Here is an 18418-nt window from a genome sequence, read left to right as displayed (position 1 = left end):
ATGATGAACACCAAGAATAGCTTTTAATATTTGTATAAATATATGATCTTTAACCTGGGCCATCAACCAGTTTAAGTTGGAAAGTTTCGGTCACTTTGGAATAGGTGTGCATTTTTAGTGTTTCCACATGAATTGCAACATTGTCGGATTGTCTGGTGGGAAATATTGGATACACTTATTAATCCACTAATACAAAAAAAAATATATATATACTGCAATTTATTCAATAATAATCCAAGAACTAATCCTCCATAATTGTGCTTTTATATAATATATACATATCTGTGCATTCCTGCTATGAAGCTTTCTTTTTCTCTCAGCACATTTCGAGTTTTGAAGCAAACTGGTCTGCAATACATCCTCAAGACAGATCCTCCATTCGAGGGCGTTTGCTGTGGTTTCCTGAAGGACATGAGACTGCAGATGAAGCAGGAGTAGGTCTGGGTTCATCTGGGGCATCCCTAAAACCCTGGACCTGTGTGAGATCACAAATATATAGAGAGAAATGTAAGGAAATATATATGCATGTATATTTTCCTTATATCTTCCCCACTGTTAAACTTACTGTGATTTGATATTGAATTGTGGCTTCCATTTGACTTGGAGACTTGTACAGGGAGGCAAGCCTAAACACAGAGTGAACAGGGGAGAAATGCATAAAATGACCTGTTTTTTTTCCATTACAGTGCACATTCTCTCCCTCTCTGACCTTGTCGGCTCGGTTTAAAAAGCAAGAGGGTCTGCGGCAATTCAAATGCAGGGAGGCTGAACTGTACAGCCAGCGGGAAGACCTTCAACTTTATGGCAAGAGACGAGAAAGCATGATGGAGATGCTCTCTGTGCATCTGTACTGCCTGCTGCTACAGAGTAATAGACTGGCAGGTATGCAGAATGCATTATGAATCAGGTCTGGCTACAAAAGGCAAAGCAAGCTACTTGTATAAAGTGATTCATTCCATCACCCACGGAGGTGAAGGGTAAAGAGTTTATGCAACATACTCTCGCTCTCTCTCTCTCTCTCTCTCTCTCCAGAAAATAGATTTGGCTGAGAACCCCACAGATGTTGGCTTCTATTTTTTAAAGCCAGTTTTTGCTGTGTCAGGTTGAGTGAACTTAAAAGACTAAATCCAGCAGAAAAAACAAACACCTTCCCACACACTTAGCAAATTAAAAGTGTTTGTGTTTACCTTCGCAGACCCTCCCAGTGCAGGATGAGCCTCTGCGTCGCAGCATGACCCCAACTTTCACCTGAAGTGTGAATTTTAATTGTTATTATGTTGATGAATATGTAAAAGAAAATACACTGAATGAATATCTGTTACGTCTTACCTAATGCAGGAACCAGCTTAGATTGGCCATTTGAAACTCTTGTCGTCATCTGATTGGTCAAAACAACCTAAGACCACATGGAAACCAAATGTAATTATTTCTATTAAAATGTGTATGTATATATATATATATTTCTTTATTTATGAACATAGAGAGATAGATAGATAAGCGTTATTTTAGTATTTTAGCATTATTGATATGCTATTACAGTTCTTGTAAATATTTTAAATTAGATTTTAATTATATAATTTCAGTTTTTACTTCAATTTTAAAGTTTCTTTTGCATTTTGTGTTTTGTAGATATTTTTATTGGTTGTTTTTATGTCTATATAATTTTTATACTTTTTTTTCAGTTTATACTTTTTTAATTTAATTGAGTTATTTGGTACTTTAAATAAATTACAAGGTAAATTAAATGAAAATGAAAAATATTGCCCTAGCAACTAGTTTAACATGTTTAAGTTTTAAACAAATATTATTATTATTTTTATTTAATTCTTATTAATTTACCCAAATGTGAGTATTCTGCAAAAACAATTAAATATATCCTAATCAAACATCCTGACACACACACACACACAAACATATAATATTAAATTACTTTTTATTAAATATGAGATATTTTTATTTAACCAAATATAAATATTCTGCACAAAAAAAAAAATTGATTTGTCTGCTATTCATTATTCTTTGTTACAGTAGTAAGATTTACTGAGTACCGCTAAACTATGTTTTGTTGCTAGTTGGATGAGCTGCTGGGCAAGGCCATTTAGGAGACGAGTCCTCTGAGAAAGATCCTCAAAGTCATGCCGGAATGGGAAGGCGATGCTGTCAATCACTACCAACCTCACCTGTGATTGGATGATACAACATATAATTTATAAGCACGTAATTAGCAGTACTGTAATATCACATTGCTGAACGAGATGTCCTTAGCAGCAGTCCTCATTATTCATTTTCACCTCGGGATGCTCAGAAAGGAAGTCAGGTAGGAGGTAAACCTCAGCTAACAGCTCTACATAGTCATGGCAACGCACCAAGAAGAGACTTGAGAGGATCTTCTCGACAGTAAATTCCTCTAAAGCCTGTCTCTGTTCTAAGAGGAAAAGCAAAGACAGATTATTTTACAATTATACATTTTGTGTCTCAAAAATGAATTCAAATGTGCATGAAACTACAGGTAAAGTTGAACAATATTAGGCCTAGAGAGCTCATAAAGCATTTTTTTTTCTAACCATATATTTAGATATCCAAACTTAGCTTAAATACTCAAATCAGACCTGTATCCTCTGCCAGGAGGGTGCAGTGCTGCACGGCTGCCTCTGCCATATCAACAACCCGCTGCACTAAGAAACTCCCTTCTGTGTCTATATACAGTGCCTTTCCTCCCAGACCTCCAAAGCACACAGGAATCTGCACGTCCACAGCAAGCTGCATGCTTTAAAAGAAAAAAGGGAAAATATTTAACTTTAGGGCTCATAGCACTTTTTGAAATATATGTGCCACATATTAGCAAGACGTTGATTTTAAGATGCACTATACATTTTATAATCCATTTCCTTCCATACCACAGTTGAGTCTTTCCAACACCAGGGGCCCCGCAGATCTCAGTGGTCTTTCCCACAGGCACGCCCCCTCCGAGGGCATCATCCAGGGCTGAGCAGAACGTCACAATGCTCCCCAGAGCCTGCTCCTGGTGCAGGAGATCCAGAGCTGTTAGGCTCTCTGTTGCTGCTCTCTGCTGGTGAGGCTGGCCATCATCCCTCAACATCTGCAACACCTCCACTGCCTCCTCCTGTGAGATACCTGCCTCTGTGAACGAAACAAGCACGGATATAACAAAAATGCAGTAGGGGTTCAATCTTCAACTGGCTGGCAGGAGCCGCCACTGGCATGTCACGTGACCTGTCAGTGGGTGGCTGGCAGCTGCCAGTCTGATGCTGGCATGTCACGTGACCTGTCAGTGGCTGGCTAGTTGTCTGCCAGTCTGCCTTTGGCAAGTTTTAGAAACCATTGATTTTTGGCTGTTTTTGTGTTTTGTGTTCCACCCTCTCTAGCTCATTTATTATGCATCTGTTGATATGTTTTTGTTCTTTTGCATGATTGGTGTTTTAGACAATTTATCCCAATTGAAACAGTAAAATGGCCGTGATCAGACTGTCAGCTTAATGACGCTTTGCTGGACGGTCTATTCAGTCAGCCGCGGCTGAACTGCGGTTATAACGCGTTGCCTTACACTCTCGCTGCAATGAAATACACTGTTTTCTTATTATGAATGTAATCTCAGGCATCTCTTCTTTAGTATGATTGGTGTTTTGGGGACGATTATCCCGATTAAAACAGTAAAATGGCCGTGATCAGACTGTCAGCTTACTGACGCTTTGCTGGACGGTCTATTCAGTCAGCCGCGGCTGAACTGCGGTTATAACGCGTTGCCTTACACTCTCGCTGCAATGAAATACACTGTTTTCTTATTATGAATGTAATCTCAGGCATCTCTTCTTTAGTATGATTGGTGTTTTGGGGACGATTATCCCGATTAAAACAGTAAAATGGCCGTGATCAGACTGTCAGCTTACTGACGCTTTGCTGGACGGTCTATTCAGTCAGCCGCGGCTGAACTGCGGTTATAACGCGTTGCCTTACACTCTCGCTGCAATGAAATACACTGTTTTCTTATTATGAATGTAATCTCAGGCATCTCTTCTTTAGTATGATTGGTGTTTTGGGGACGATTATCCCGATTAAAACAGTAAAATGGCCGTGATCAGACTGTCAGCTTACTGACGCTTTAATGGACGGTCTATTCAGTCAGCCGCGGCTGAACTGCGGTCATAACGCGTTGCCTTACACTCTCGCTGCAATGAAATACACTGTTTTCTTATTATGAATGTAATCTCAGGCATCTCTTCTTTAGTATGATTAGTGTTTTGGGGACGATTATCCCGATTAAACCAGTAAAATGGCCGTGATCAGACTGTCAGCTTACTGACGCTTTGCTGGACGGTCTATCCAGTCGAGTCGTTGCCCGACTCTCTCGCTGCAAGGAAATTCACTAGTTGAGTTGCAGCTAGCGTTGCATTTGGAGGAAAAGACTGGACGATAGAGATGGATAATCTTTAGCCGTTCTTGGCATATTTATTTTTCTAGCTGCCGACACATCAGTCTCACGGTCGGACAGCTAGCCTTCAGTGTTATTATTTTTTCTCTATTGCCTACGGCAACTCAACTGAGACAAACTTAATGACGCAAATGGGTCCTCTAATAGCTGACACTTTAGTGCCCTCCTGTGGCATAAACATATACAGCATTACATACAACATTAGACATTCTCTGATACAACTGAGGACATAATGAACATATTTTAACAACACGGTTTTCTTTTTATGAATGTAATCTCATGCATCTGTTATTTAGTATGATTGATGTTTTGGGGACGGTTATCCCAATTAAACCAGTTAATGGCCGTGATCAGACTGTCAGCTTACTGACGCTTTGCTTCTCGGGTGGGTATGGCTATTAAAACAGTCAGATCCCGGCACACACGTCATGTAACGTTACAAACAAGTTTATCTAAATATTTAGTTCAATTAATTAGTTAAAAATATATGTAGTTCGCAATATTAGTATATCATATAATTAGTGAAATTGTTTAGCCATTAGGGAACAATAGAGAAAGATTCACGTTATGCCTACTGTGAATAGATGTATAGCCTATAGCCTACGTCCAGCAAAGCGTCAGTAAGCTGACAGTCTGATCACGGCCATTTTACTGGTTTAATCGGGATAATCGTCCCCAAAACACAAATCATACTAAAGAAGAGATGCCTGAGATTACATTCATAATAAGAAAACAGTGTATTTCATTGCAGCGAGAGTGTCAGGCAACGCGTTATAACCGCAGTTCAGTCGCGGCTGACTGAATAGACCGTCCAGCAAAGCGTCAGTAAGCTGACAGTCTGATCACGGCCATTTTACTGGATTATTTGGGATAATAGTCCCCCAAAAAACAATCATACTAAAGAAGAAATGCCTGAGATTACATTCATAATAAGAAAACAGTGTATTTCATTGCAGCGAGAGTGTCAGGCAACGCGTTATGACCGCAGTTCAGTCGCGGCTGACTGAATAGACCGTCCAGCAAAGCGTCAGTAAACTGACAGTCTGATCACGGCCATTTTACTGGATTATTTGGGATAATAGTCCCCCAAAAAACAATCATACTAAAGAAGAGATGCCTGAGATTACATTCATAATATGAAAACAGTGTATTTCATTGCAGCGAGAGTGTCAGGCAACGCGTTATGACCGCAGTTCAGCCGCGGCTGACTGAATAGACCGTCCAGCAAAGCGTCAGTAAGCTGACAGTCTGATCACGGCCATTTTACTGTTTTAATCGGGATAATCGTCCCCAAAACACCAATCATACTAAAGAAGAGATGCCTGAGATTACATTCATAATAAGAAAACAGTGTATTTCATTGCAGCGAGAGTGTAAGGCAACGCGTTATAACCGCAGTTCAGCCGCGGCTGACTGAATAGACCGTCCAGCAAAGCGTCATTAAGCTGACAGTCTGATCACGGCCATTTTACTGTTTCAATTGGGATAAATTGTCTAAAACACCAATCATGCAAAAGAACAAAAACATATCAACAGATGCATAATAAATGAGCTAGAGAGGGTGGAACACAAAACACAAAAACAGCCAAAAATCAATGGTTTCTAAAACTTGCCAAAGGCAGACTGGCAGACAACTAGCCAGCCACTGACAGGTCACGTGACATGCCAGCATCAGACTGGCAGCTGCCAGCCACCCACTGACAGGTCACGTGACATGCCAGTGGCGGCTCCTGCCAGCCAGTTGAAGATTGAACCCCGACTCCAAAAATGTGATCATTTTGAGGCGGTACGAAAAAGTACTTTTGTGCTATTTTCAAATTCAAACATAACTTGGGTAAATAAATACCTTTGCAGAGCTGAAGAGGACGCATGTCAATCAAGTCTGACGCCACTTGGAAACCCGCGTTGATGAGCTTCACCTTCACCGAAGGCGCCAAAGGGAGGCTGGGCACAGTCCTGTGCATCTTACTGACACTGACACTGACACGGACGAGCACCAAGCTGAAAATACGTTTTACACACGGTTGTCGGTTCTATGCCAGTTTAGGACAAATGACAACAAATTCTAGCCATTCGAAAATATCTTTCTTTGGGAGGATACACTTAAAATCACTCTTTGAAGAATTTACTATCGAAAGAATAGTTTTATGAAATCAAAATATAAAGATATGAGGACTTCTGTTTCTCCATGTATTTTTTCCCCTTTGATACTCCCTCCAAAACAAGAAACGAAGTGGAATGTGGAAAAGTCTCTTCAAAATAAAAGTCCCAAGACGACGTCAATGACGCATTTTAGTATACGATTATATTCCGTTTATTTATTGCATATAAGATGCAGTGTTGGGGAGTAACTTAGTTACATATAACGTAATTTAATTACAAAATAAATTTTACTGTAAAAATCTAAATTTACAAAAGTATCAAAAAGTAATTAAATGTAATCAGTTGTACTACTTTTAATAAACCTATTACAAGTAACATTCTCAACACTGGTAAGATAATATATATATATATATATATATATATATATATATATATATATATATATATATATATATATATATATATATATATATATATATATATATACATTTTTTAAGGGATGAGAAAGCATGTCACAAAATTACTGAATGGCTCTATTTATTATTATTATTATTTAATGTTATTACTATTATATACTTAGAGACAATACGAATAATTTTATTACATATAATATTTACTATTTTCATAATCGTTGTTGTTTTATTTTACTTATTTATATACGTTATACTACACTACTACTATAATACTACTACATATGCTTTAATTGTTGTTTGCATTTATTGTAATGTAACTCACTTTGTAAAATGCCGGTGATTATATACATTTCTCTTGGTATTGTTTATGTTATGCATACAATGATAATAAAAATAACGAAAGTTCACAAATACATAGCAAATAAATTTTATCGCTACTAATTCAATCTTATCCATTGAATCTTGCTAGCACGATACTTTCAGTCCAGTTCTTACTAAATAATGTTCCACTACTGAGCCTGCTGTTTTATCTCGAAAACATGATGTCACGTGAACCAACCACTGCGAATATTACAACGCCAAACTGCACTGTCCCTTATCCCGTCCTGTACAGTTGATCCGTGTTTACAAAACAAAAGCACTCCATTGCAAGAAAAAAATGTGCTTCGACATTTCGTACGTAAGGTAACATGTTATATAAACGCCATATAGCAGTTTAAATCGTAATTATATTGTTAAGTCGGTATTTTATTGTGAGCTATTTCAGTCAGTCTGAAGTGGCATAGCAAAAGCTCTTTTTAGAAGTCGCCGAATGTGTTTGGATAACGTTACGTGCCTTTTTGACACAACTGAGCTCAGTTCATTGTTAAGGCTTTTTTGATTGAATAACTGTAGAAGCTTATTATAGACCATCATGAACTGTCGGTCAGAAGTCCTGGAGGTGTCGGTGGAGGGCAGGCAGGTGGACGAGGCCATGCTGGCCGTCCTGCACACGATCCTCCTGCACCGCAGCACTGGGAAATTTCACTATAAGAAAGAGGGCACGTACTCCATCGGCACGGTGGGAACTCAAGACGTGGACTGCGACTTCATCGACTTCACGTTCGTGCGAGTGTCTTCTGATGAGCTGGACAGGGTTATCAGGAAAGCGGTAGCCGAGTTTAAGGTGCCTCTGATCACATTATTTCATATAAGAGATATATTTGAATATATTATTATGCTGTATTTCACTATAAAGGTGCTCTATTTGGATATTGTACCATGGTAGTACCATAATACTCTTCTGTAAAGTACCTTTAAGTACCATGGTATTACCCTGCTTTATTATTTAACTTTAAACACTTTTTGTTAGGAGATACTTTCTATACTTTATTATGGCTTTCCATTCAATTCATTTCCTCAGTATTTCTTAAATTTTTGTAATTTTCTATAGTGCTATTAACACCCAGCACCAAAAAATAAAAGCACACATATAAAGACATTAAATAAACAATTAGGTAGATAGATAAGTAGTTTACATCTCCAAAGGAAAAATTAACTTCTATTTACATATTATATTTCTAACATGCACTTAAGCACACCTGCAAGACATAATACATACAAATAATCTGTTATATATAAAGACTTTTATTTTAAAATGTATATATTCATTGTTTGTGTGTGTGTATATTTATATATAGAGAGAGAGAAAGAGACTTTAAATGCAGACCTTGAGTCAAAAACTCATCACCCAACACCAATTACTTAATTTAAATATTTTTTGTGCAAACTATGTATAACAGAAGATTACTGGAAAAACAAATATGTACATACATAGTATATGTACACTATATGGAAAGAAAGTAAAATTATTATAAAAAATAATAATAATTACACTATACTTAAGAGCTAAAAAACAAACAATAAAACACATCATAATAATATAATAATAATAATAATACACTGAATAATATTAAAAATTTTCACCTAATTAATTCATATCCCAGACCTTTCAATAATGTAGCAACATTCTTACATGTTTACATGTAACCACAAACTTATTTCTACCCAGGATGGTCTTGGTAATTCTGGGAGTGATGGCATGGGTCAGATCTCTTTGGAGTTCTACCAGAAGAAGAAGTCACGCTGGCCCTTTTCAGACGAGTGCATCCCGTGGGAGGTCTGGAGCATCAAGGTGAATGTGGTGAACCTGGCCAACGAACAGGAGCGTCAGATCTGCAGGGAGAAGGTTGGCGAGAAGCTCGGCGAGAAAGTCATCAACATCGTGGAGGTCATCAACCGTCACGACTACCTTCCCAAGATGCCCACCCAGTCGGAAGTGGACAATGTGTTCGATACGAGTTTGAAAGATGTTCAGCCGTATCTGTACAAGATCACGTACCAGATCACTGATTCTCTGGGCACGTCAGTGAGCACTACCATGAGGAGGCTGATCAAAGACACGCTGGCATTGTAAAGGGACAGTGAAACTGCTGAATCCCAGATGCTTCTTGGATGTTTATGATGATCGTGTAAAAATAGAAAATCACATACATTGTTCCTGAATGGGATTTACACTTTCCCTGTATAATAATGGTATCCACTATCTTTATATCAGCTAATTCAAGCAAGTTTTTGTTTTTTAAATAAAATCTAATTATGTTACCTGAATTACATTGTTCGGAATTAATTTTTTCTTGCCTGAAAAACATTAATTTAAGGTTACCTTCATTGAAAAGTATGAAAATATTTAATAAATATCAGCATTAGACGACAAGTAGGTGTTCTTTCTCAAGAATTAATTCAAAAGCTAATTATGAGCAATAGTGTGTATTCAATTTAAAAAAACAAAATTAAAAACAACAAAAATATGTAATACATAATTGTGAGGACTCTCATTTTTCTTCTCGAAGTCTTATTTTAAACAACTATTGTGTTTTTATTTTAGAAACAAAATGTATAATGCATACAAGTGCCTGCAAATACGGTAACTTACATGGTCTCCAAATCAGAACACAAACACAGCATTGCACAGTATTGATATTTATTTTAGAAAGCAAGCACAGAAAACAGTAGAAAATGCATTAACACAAAAACTGATACAGTTTTTAAAGCCACATTAGAACAGTTCAAGTGCTTACAAATATTAGTTATTGCAGTGATACCACAAGAATACCAAAAAAGATATACTTTTCATAAAACAGAGAAAATGTTGTATGTGTTGTACAAACAAAGACCATAAAAAGAGGATTAAATGTTCTGTTTTGAGGATTAAATGTTCTGCTCTGTCATCACCATTCAATGCCATACAATCTTTCAATGAACCATAATAAGTTGTTTATCAATTCCTGAAATAATCATTTTTTCATCAGGACACATCTGTTAGTAATATGGTTGGATTCTTAACCCAAAACAAGAAGCATATTATGTCATGTAATACTGGGGTCAAAAGTAAATGCAAACTATATCAGGTACCTCTATCCTCCTGAGTAATGGGCAAGCGGGGAAATAAGTTAAAAAGAAATGTGTTACCATTTTATCCATCAAAATAGAGACTTAATGACAGTAGCTGATTGAAAATGCAAAGAGCAAGCAACATATTTAGATTTTGTGCTCAACAAAGGCCACAAGCTTGTGAAGCCAAACATCCCCTAATGTAAGGGAAGAAGACTTTTTACTTAATTGATTTAATATTTCAAACACTTGCTAAATATATGAGGAAGAAATATCAAGGAATAAGATTACTGTTTTTGTGCTTTGATATTTTAGAATAAAGATCTTCTCTGGGTCATACTGTCACAGAAAAGGTCAACTGAACATTGGGAATGTCCAACCATTCAACGTCATTGCATCAAGACTTCATTAATCACTGAGTACTGAGTTCTGGTAAGTTGAGCTTACACTATGGTAAAGCTCACAATGTACTGATACAGTACTGATACAGTGTGAAAATCTACTCAAAACGTCATCTCTACACATTTATGAGAAGTAATTCCCACATATACTGCATGTCCTGTACAACAAAAGTATTAGGAGATCCACATTGCAGGCACAGACTAAACTGCTTCAAGAACATCACTCCAAACCTGCTATTTTGTACATATAAAGCCTTCTAATTTGTTCAATACAATCACTGAATATTATCCACAACCTCTAAACAAAAATACCATCTAAGTCTACATAACTGGCAAAAGCACATTAACAGAATACTCTTAAAATGAAAAATACAACTTAACTAGCAGTATCAGAATTAAGTTACAAAGGTTTTCCTCTATCAGCATTCACAAAGTTTATTGAATAGTTCGATATCTACTATTATTGTCTGCTTAAGGTATGGTTTTATATGGTTCAAACACATCTTAAATCAAGATTTAAATCTTCATTCTCTCAAATGAGCAAAGCAACAATTTAAGATGAATAGCTCTAACTATTAAGTAGGGCTGGAAAAATCTAATATTTGAAGATCTTTTTCGTATTTTTCCTTAACTTAAATGGGGCATAAATAAACTTAAAGCTATTGTTTTAGGCCAGTAAAGAGGGAATTAATGTCTATTAATGCCCTTTCTACACCAGCCTGTGCTTTTAATAGAAAGCAATGTTTTTTTGGAATTGCTTCAAAGTGCTCATTCAACATTATAAAGGCCACTAAAACAACAGATGTATGCAAGTAACAATCCAAAAAAGTAATCACTCATTTTTTGTTTGCAATAAATCAAAGAAAGTACTAATGTGAAAGAAATCAGTTTCATTTATAACAGTCTTTCCTGATCACTGAAAAATGAACTTAGAAATAATACAGGGAAATGCTTTTGAAAACAAATGTATGTTTTAAGCAACTCTTGGCATGCAATCCAAGATGCATTCAGGAAATTCTGACAGTCTGAATACTGTTTATAGAAATAAGGTGTAATAAGTATGATCAAATGCTGTTAATAAATCCCTGGGTTTCATCGGCAAGTGTTTCCCAAAGTAAATCATGTGACAAGGTCCAAGTTAGTCAACTTTAATAGTTAGGGCTACAAATGTGCAACTCTGCGCTCTTACGTATGGCTCTGCTCGTGACTCCACAGACTGAAGGCGGTCTTAAATGTCCGGTGACAGAATTTGCACATGTACTGCCGTTTAAAAGTGAGTGCAGAGAGAGTGGGGGCATGGTAAAATAGCGTGTCGGATTCCTCAGGGGTGATCGTTTTTTCTGTGCTGTCGGACTTGGTTTGAGATTGTTCCTTAGGCTCATCGTCGCTGGTTTTCTCCTGATCTGGCTTCTTGAGTTTGGTTGACGGTGACATGGAGCCTCTGGGTTCCTCTCCTGCGGCATCCACCCCAGAACAGGTTGCTTTAAGTGGAGAAGTTGGAGGCTCTGGGATGGAAATTGTGAGAGGTGGAGAAGGAGATGGAGAAGACTGAAGCCTGTCCATGTCTCTCATCTCTGGCTCTTCAGGTGTGGACATGTGGGACTGGTAGTGGCTCCAGAGGCGGAAGTTGGTCCTGAATGCTTTGTGACATATGTGGCAGATAAAGGGTTTGATGTGGCAAAGCAGTTCCTGATGTCGTTCTAGGTCTTTGTGGGCACTGAAAAGCTTCCCACACTTCTCACAAGGCCAAACGCCCGGTTCCTCAGATCCAACAGAAGCGGAGCTCATGCCATCCTTGGCTGATACTGCTTCCTCTTGAGGTTCCTCTTTGACCTGCAACTCCCCTTGACCATGAGCACTCAAGTCCTCTGGGACATAAGACGATGAGTCTTCAGAATCATACATGGGTGGAACCGATGAGTCACTGTACACTCCTTCCTCTCTGGAGTCACGTATCAACTCCTGAGAAGAAGGTGGAATTCTGAGAACGTTGGATGATTCGTCATGATTACTCTCTTGGAGACCGAGAGTCAACTGCTCCTTCATACTCATCATATTGTGATTGTGAACTTCAACCTGATGACGCCATATGCTGAAAGAGGACTTAAACGTGCGCATACACTCAAGACAAGTCAGCTTCTTGTACTTGCAGTGAGCTTCGTGGTCTTTCTTGACGACTGTGTTGGAGAATCGAAGTCCACAGTATGGGCAGACGGTAGCATACCTGCAAGCTCTCTCATGGTCTTCTAATTCATTTAAAGAGGGCAGTTTCTCATTGCAGAGTCGGCAAGAAAAGACATCCTTATCTTGGTTTTCTTTAAGATGTGTCAGCTGCTGCTGCTGCTGCTTGTATTGAAGGTCTCTCTTGGCATCCGTGTCAAGGTTAGCCGGCTCAGCAGAGTGTCCTTTCATATGTAATTTTAAGTGTGACTGAAAGAAAAACATTTTGCCACAGTAGGGGCATCCATAGGACCTCGATCGCCTGTTTTTCCTGCCGAAGGGTTGTGACTGCAGGCCTTGCTTGGATCTCCGGAGCTTCATAATCAAGGCCTTCTTTATCTCCCGCTCTCGTACAATATCAATTAGCTTCCTCTGAAACTTCTCATCCAGAACAGAATAGGAACTAGAAGAGGGTGCGGGATTTTGCACCACGCCGTGTTGGGTTTGGCAGTGAGTCCAGACTTTGAAGTTTGTGTGAAAGCGTTTGTGGCAGATGTCGCACGCATACGGCTTCTCTGGGTTGTGGTACATGTTCACATGGCGATACAGACCTGCATTGGACCTGAAAACCTTCAGACAGTTCCAGCACTTAAACATTTTGTTTGGCCGAAGTTCTCCAGGTTCCTCATCATTATTGTCCATGTTGGAATTGTAAGGTACCTCATCAAATGTGCTTTCCTGATGCATCAGATGATGCTCATTAACAGGCCTAGATCTCTTAAAAGGCATATAACTACCATCTATCTTACTCTTCCTTTTCATTGAGGGAGTAAAGTACCCTCTAGGACCTTCATCGTAGTTTGCCTGAAAGTCTTTGAAGTTTACCGGCAGGTTGTCTCCAACTGTAATGCGTACTATTTCAGAGGGGTCAGCAAGAGGACTGCTGGGCTCCGCTTTAATTCTGAGTTGAGTCGTTTGAGTGCCCTCTGTCTGATATGCATTTCGCTGTCTCGACCTGAGAAGAAGCGGCATATCTTTTGACACCCGATCCTCATTTTCAGGGAATGGCGACCTTGCTGTTGTGGTAATTAACTTGACCACGGACTGTTCTCGACTTTGTGAGTCCTTTAGCTCCAGAGCTGGAGAAAAAACAGGAACTGGACTATCCATCGACAATGATCTGCGCAGCAGACTTTTAATAAGTGGCCCACTTCGGTCTACAGTTTGGTTGCGTGGACCTTGATGTTCACCCACTGGTCTGGAATCATGCGATGCTTCCATTCTTCCATCAATGACGCCGTCAGTTTGATCTGATTGTAGGCTTGCATGCTGTACAGACTCGCTGAATGACACTGAGGATGTTAGTTGCGGCCTCATAGATTGCGATCTGTATTCAGTTCGATGTCTCAGTATGGATGTTGGTGAGGAGATGATAGATCTGCAGTCACCATCGTCTGTGTTTTTATATGAACATCTGCTCTTGGAGGTACTACTGGACTCTTTTTCATTTGGTTTGACGTGTCCTGAGGATTGGCTTTGATTGCTGAAATCGTGTGTGAGCGTGGGTGGCTCTGTGGCCTGTTTAAATGGTTTTCCCTGAAGAGTCAAACTTTTCCTCTGAAACACATCCATGCCAGGCTGCTCACCTTGACCTTGATGTACAATAACACTTCTCTTTTGAGAAGCGCCATCCTCTTCCTCAAAGAGCGACATCCGTTTCCTTGACACGGAGTATGATGCCTGAGGTCTTACAGACATGATGTTGGTTAGAAAGGGAATGCCGAGGCTATATCCCAGTTCCTGTATAGCTGCCAGGCTGCATTTCTCCACAAACAGAGATGAGGAGTAGATGTAGTTGAGCACAATCTCAAACGCATCAGGCTCACAGAAGTCAAGCTGAACAATGGAGCTGTTCTCTGCTTCCCTTCTGGAGAACACAGACTGGAAATATTCACTGCATGCTGCAAGGACGCTTTTATGGGCCTGGTATTGTTGATCACCCACTAACAACACAACATCACAGAGCTGACCCTTCAACCGCTGTTCGTTGAGGACACCCAGCAGAGAAATACCATGGGAAGGGTTACAGTAGTGCCCCAGGCTCTCCATTTTGGCTTTGAAGGGGAGTGAAAGAAAATACTAATTTAGTGACATTGAAAAGTCATAACAACAGTGATTTCAATAAAGCTCCCAAATTATCTTGGTAACATTTTACATAAATATCAATACCCTGACATTACTTAATGTATAAGGTATTATGAACCACAAATTAACAGTTTCTTACATCATTTATTTATGTATTTGTATTTAAATTTATACATGCGGTTTGTGCATTGCTAATTCATGTTTGCTTATATTACATTCACTTATTACAACTTGAAATATTACAAATATATTAATATATGTGGAAATGAACATTAACGTACATAAAAAAAACTCAATGCATTATATAATGCTAAAATTAAATCTAAATAAAATTAGTACCATCATCTTACAAAATAATTTCTTAGGCACACAGCATGTAAGCTGACATAACATTTGTCTCAAACCAATACACATTTCCATTAAATTTGTTTTCTTTAAAAACAAATGTAAAATAGCTACAGTTAGCAAACATCTGAAATCAGATTAATATTTAGTATTTAGCCTTTAAATGATAAGGATGCACTCTGGACTGATTGGCAACCACTGCAATACAGTGTAAAAAAAAATTAATAAATAAAAAATATATATATAACAACAGTCTGACGAAGATACCTGACTACAAACACTATTCATATATGAATACATTTTGAAATAAAACACTGTCACATGATTTCAGTAAATTATAAATCTTTAAAAAAAATAGTAGACATTTAACATGTTCATTTTAGAAAAGCATAAATATTTATGTTATTTAGTAAGCTGGTAAATAATATGTCGCTGTAGAATTAATATTAAGCAAATAAATATAATAAAATACAGTAAGCGGGCCTACCCAGCGTCTACGCATGCGCTCAACGACCGCTGATTACATCATGTCTAACGTTAGTTACAGTTGGTTTTACGCTGCCTAGAGAGACTTATTCGCTCAAGAAAACGAGGCGTGATTATGTTTATATTTTAACTTAAATGATTTCGCTGCATATTCCTTCCTCTTAATCTCGAGCTCCATTTCAAATAAAACCATTTGTTGGTTCACCATTGCCAAACTGTTACCATATCAGCAAACACGTCAAAAATACAGGCAACCGGCTGCGTTTCTTCACTCTTATAATTCACAAGATAGGAAATGAACCGATTAGAACACGCGTCTGCGCACACACAGCCTCTCCTGTCACCGACTGCGCAGACGTCGCATCCTCACAACAGACCAAGAGCAGCCGCTTCTGTCAGGAAAGAGAGAGAGCGCGAGAAAATCTCCTCGGCGTTACGTCAGGAAAGGCTGATTTCACCCAAACAACATCCAACTACTTCGATTTGACGACGAAATAAAGTTGTTCAGGATTTCAACTCACTCTAGTTCGGTGGCTGTGGATGTCCCGGGGCTCCGACACTGGACTTTGTTTCAGAGTTGCGTTGAGCATGAAGCAGTCGTGATTCCATCCATTTTGTATTTGACGTCATCCCACTCTAGGGATGAGGTCATCGCTAAGAACGCTCGTCACGTGTGCTGCTCTCTGATTGGCTGCTGTATAAGCTGTGGGCGTTCACGGAGGAAATGAGCGGAGGATGACGGACTGATAAACACTAACAGTGGAGATGAGTTCGCACGTATGCACAGACTTGATAAAGACATAGGAAGCGTTTTGCCATTAAGTATAACGTTACTTATAGAAATCAGTACTTCTAAACACCATGTTATTTGTGTTGGAAGTATTTATTATTTAATCCAATGTATTTAATAATAGGTTTAACGAAAAAATATTTTCTTTTTGCACGCAGTGTATAGACTGTGTATAAACAATGTGATTTTTAAAATACATAATGTTGTATTGTATTGTATTAATTAATTGTATAACATTTGTTTTTATTTGAATAATGGAAACGATAACCATATTTATTTATTTTTAAAATAGTTTAGGCTAGTTGTTGCTGCACTTAGAATTGTATTTTTCAATATTAAGTTGCAGCATATCTAAATGATCACACTGCGTAGTTCTTTTTAATTATGCTAAAAGTTGGTTACAAATTATTTAATGCATGCTGATTAACTAATAATTACACATAACTCTAGAAGATCAGGGTTCTTTCCCTAATTAAAGTGACATGCTTAATAAGGTTTCTCACCGAGTCACAAGACTTTGTACTCATTATATCTATATTGTGTTTACCTGTATAAAAGCCAAGTTAACTCATATCAAAGTGAAATTACATGAGGCAAGTTTCAACAATAGCACTTTTTTCATATCCATATCCAGGGATCCCATTGTCAAGAAAAAAACTGGGACTATCAGGCATTTTTATTTATTAGTATTTTATTTTAATTTTTTACTTTGTGATTTGTAGAGGTAGTTCGAATATCTTGGTATCTTAAAATATACATATTTATAGTAATGCCATGCAGAATTCATTCATTCATTCAATCAAAAATATGAATATGAAATTGTTTAGTTCTATTTGTGAAGTGTATTGACGTGTGGTCAAGTATGGTGTCCCATACTCGGAATTTGTGCTCTGCATTTAACCCATCCATGTGCACACACACAGTAGTGAAAACACCCAGACCATGAGCACACACCCGTAGCACTGGGCAGCCAATGCTGCGGCGCTCGTGGAGCAGTTTGGGGTTCAGAGTCTTGCTTAAGGGTCTCACCTCAGTTGTGGTATTGGGGATGGAGAGAGCGCTGGTTATTCACTCCCCCCACCTACAAATCTTGCCGAACCTGCGACTCGAACCCGCAACCTTCAGTTTAAGTCCGACTCTCAATTAGGCCACAACTAATGGATAGGATTAGTTCACCCAAAAATGAATTCTTCTAAAAATGTACTCACCCTCAGGCCATCCAAGATGTTTTGTTTCTTCATCCGAACAGATTTGAATAAGTTTAGCATTACATCACTTGCTTACCAATGTATCCTCTGCAGTGAATGGGTGCCATCAGAATGAAAGTCCTGATGGAGCCATACTTGCTTTCTTTATTTCGCAGATGCGAGTGAGAGTGGTTTTGGCACTGAATCTTACCTACGGCTTGTCAATCATGAGCATGAGATTTATAGTGCCTTTGACATACCTCCACTGTGTTACTTCCGATGCTGCGCGGATGATGGCAACTCTGTTGGCAACGAAAGTACGAAATCTAGATGTTTCGTATGGGGTGGTGATGGCGCAGTGGATAAAACAAATGCACTTGGTGTGAGTGACCCGGGTTCGAATCCACTGTGAGACACCAATGTGTCCCTGAGCAAGACTCTTAACCCCTAGTTGCTCCAGAGGTGTGCGACCTCTGTCATATATAGCAATTAAAAAGCTTGGATAA

At 38.5% G+C, this 18418-nt stretch overlaps 3 protein-coding genes and 1 long non-coding RNA gene across 5 annotated transcripts; 2 read left to right on the top strand and 2 right to left on the bottom strand.

The window, feature by feature from the left end:
• Positions 1-336: 336 nt before the first annotated feature.
• Positions 337-6423, bottom strand: rad51c (RAD51 paralog C). Its single transcript, XM_059539136.1, has 9 exons — positions 6297-6423; positions 2898-3141; positions 2610-2767; positions 2292-2425; positions 2049-2180; positions 1330-1396; positions 1188-1248; positions 566-626; positions 337-475 (listed from the first exon to the last, which is right to left on the bottom strand). The coding sequence occupies exons 1-9, from the start codon at positions 6412-6414 to the stop codon at positions 362-364; spliced, it is 1089 nt and encodes a 362-aa protein (XP_059395119.1). The 5' UTR covers positions 6415-6423; the 3' UTR covers positions 337-361.
• LOC132127331 (uncharacterized) lies at positions 3005-6745 on the top strand. The gene is made up of 2 exons (XR_009427514.1): positions 3005-3143; positions 6305-6745. It is a non-coding gene; the product is annotated as an uncharacterized LOC132127331 (long non-coding RNA).
• A 505-nt stretch (positions 6746-7250) lies between these two features.
• On the top strand, positions 7251-9583 carry LOC132127467 (autophagy-related protein 101-like). The gene is made up of 2 exons (XM_059539364.1): positions 7251-8131; positions 9017-9583. The coding sequence occupies exons 1-2, from the start codon at positions 7880-7882 to the stop codon at positions 9419-9421; spliced, it is 657 nt and encodes a 218-aa protein (XP_059395347.1). The 5' UTR covers positions 7251-7879; the 3' UTR covers positions 9422-9583.
• A 388-nt stretch (positions 9584-9971) lies between these two features.
• On the bottom strand, positions 9972-16611 carry zbtb21 (zinc finger and BTB domain containing 21). 2 transcript variants are annotated; one of them, XM_059539978.1, is made up of 2 exons: positions 16457-16611; positions 9972-15073 (listed from the first exon to the last, which is right to left on the bottom strand). In XM_059539978.1, exon 2 carries the CDS (start codon positions 15066-15068, stop codon positions 11985-11987), a length of 3084 nt encoding a protein of 1027 aa, XP_059395961.1. In that variant the 5' UTR covers positions 15069-15073; positions 16457-16611; the 3' UTR covers positions 9972-11984. The 2 variants fall into 2 exon arrangements, with proteins under 2 accessions (XP_059395961.1, XP_059395962.1); XM_059539979.1 differs by lacking the exon at positions 16457-16611 and adding an exon at positions 15937-16424.
• Positions 16612-18418: the final 1807 nt, after the last annotated feature.

This window comes from Carassius carassius, chromosome 45, assembly GCF_963082965.1.
Source record: "Carassius carassius chromosome 45, fCarCar2.1, whole genome shotgun sequence".
Taxonomy (NCBI): Eukaryota; Metazoa; Chordata; class Actinopteri; order Cypriniformes; family Cyprinidae; genus Carassius; species Carassius carassius.
The sequence above is the reverse complement of the archived record's forward strand: the minus strand, read 5'-3'. Positions and strand labels throughout refer to the sequence as shown.

Bases quoted from the DNA above. Each gene is read 5' to 3' on its own strand.
- zbtb21 (XM_059539978.1), bottom strand. From the start codon at position 15,068: ATGGAGAGCCTGGGGCACTACTGTAACCCTTCCCATGGTATTTCTCTG.
- rad51c (XM_059539136.1), bottom strand. From the start codon at position 6,414: ATGCACAGGACTGTGCCCAGCCTCCCTTTGGCGCCTTCGGTGAAGGTG. The intron at 2,768-2,897 runs GTATGGAAGGAA...TTTCTTTTAAAG, and splicing joins GTTGGAAAGACTCAACTGTG to CATGCAGCTTGCTGTGGACG. The intron at 627-1,187 runs GTAAACACAAAC...CTCTGTGTTTAG, and splicing joins CACTGGGAGGGTCTGCGAAG to GCTTGCCTCCCTGTACAAGT.
- LOC132127467 (XM_059539364.1), top strand. From the start codon at position 7,880: ATGAACTGTCGGTCAGAAGTCCTGGAGGTGTCGGTGGAGGGCAGGCAG. The intron at 8,132-9,016 runs GTGCCTCTGATC...ATTTCTACCCAG, and splicing joins AAGCGGTAGCCGAGTTTAAG to GATGGTCTTGGTAATTCTGG.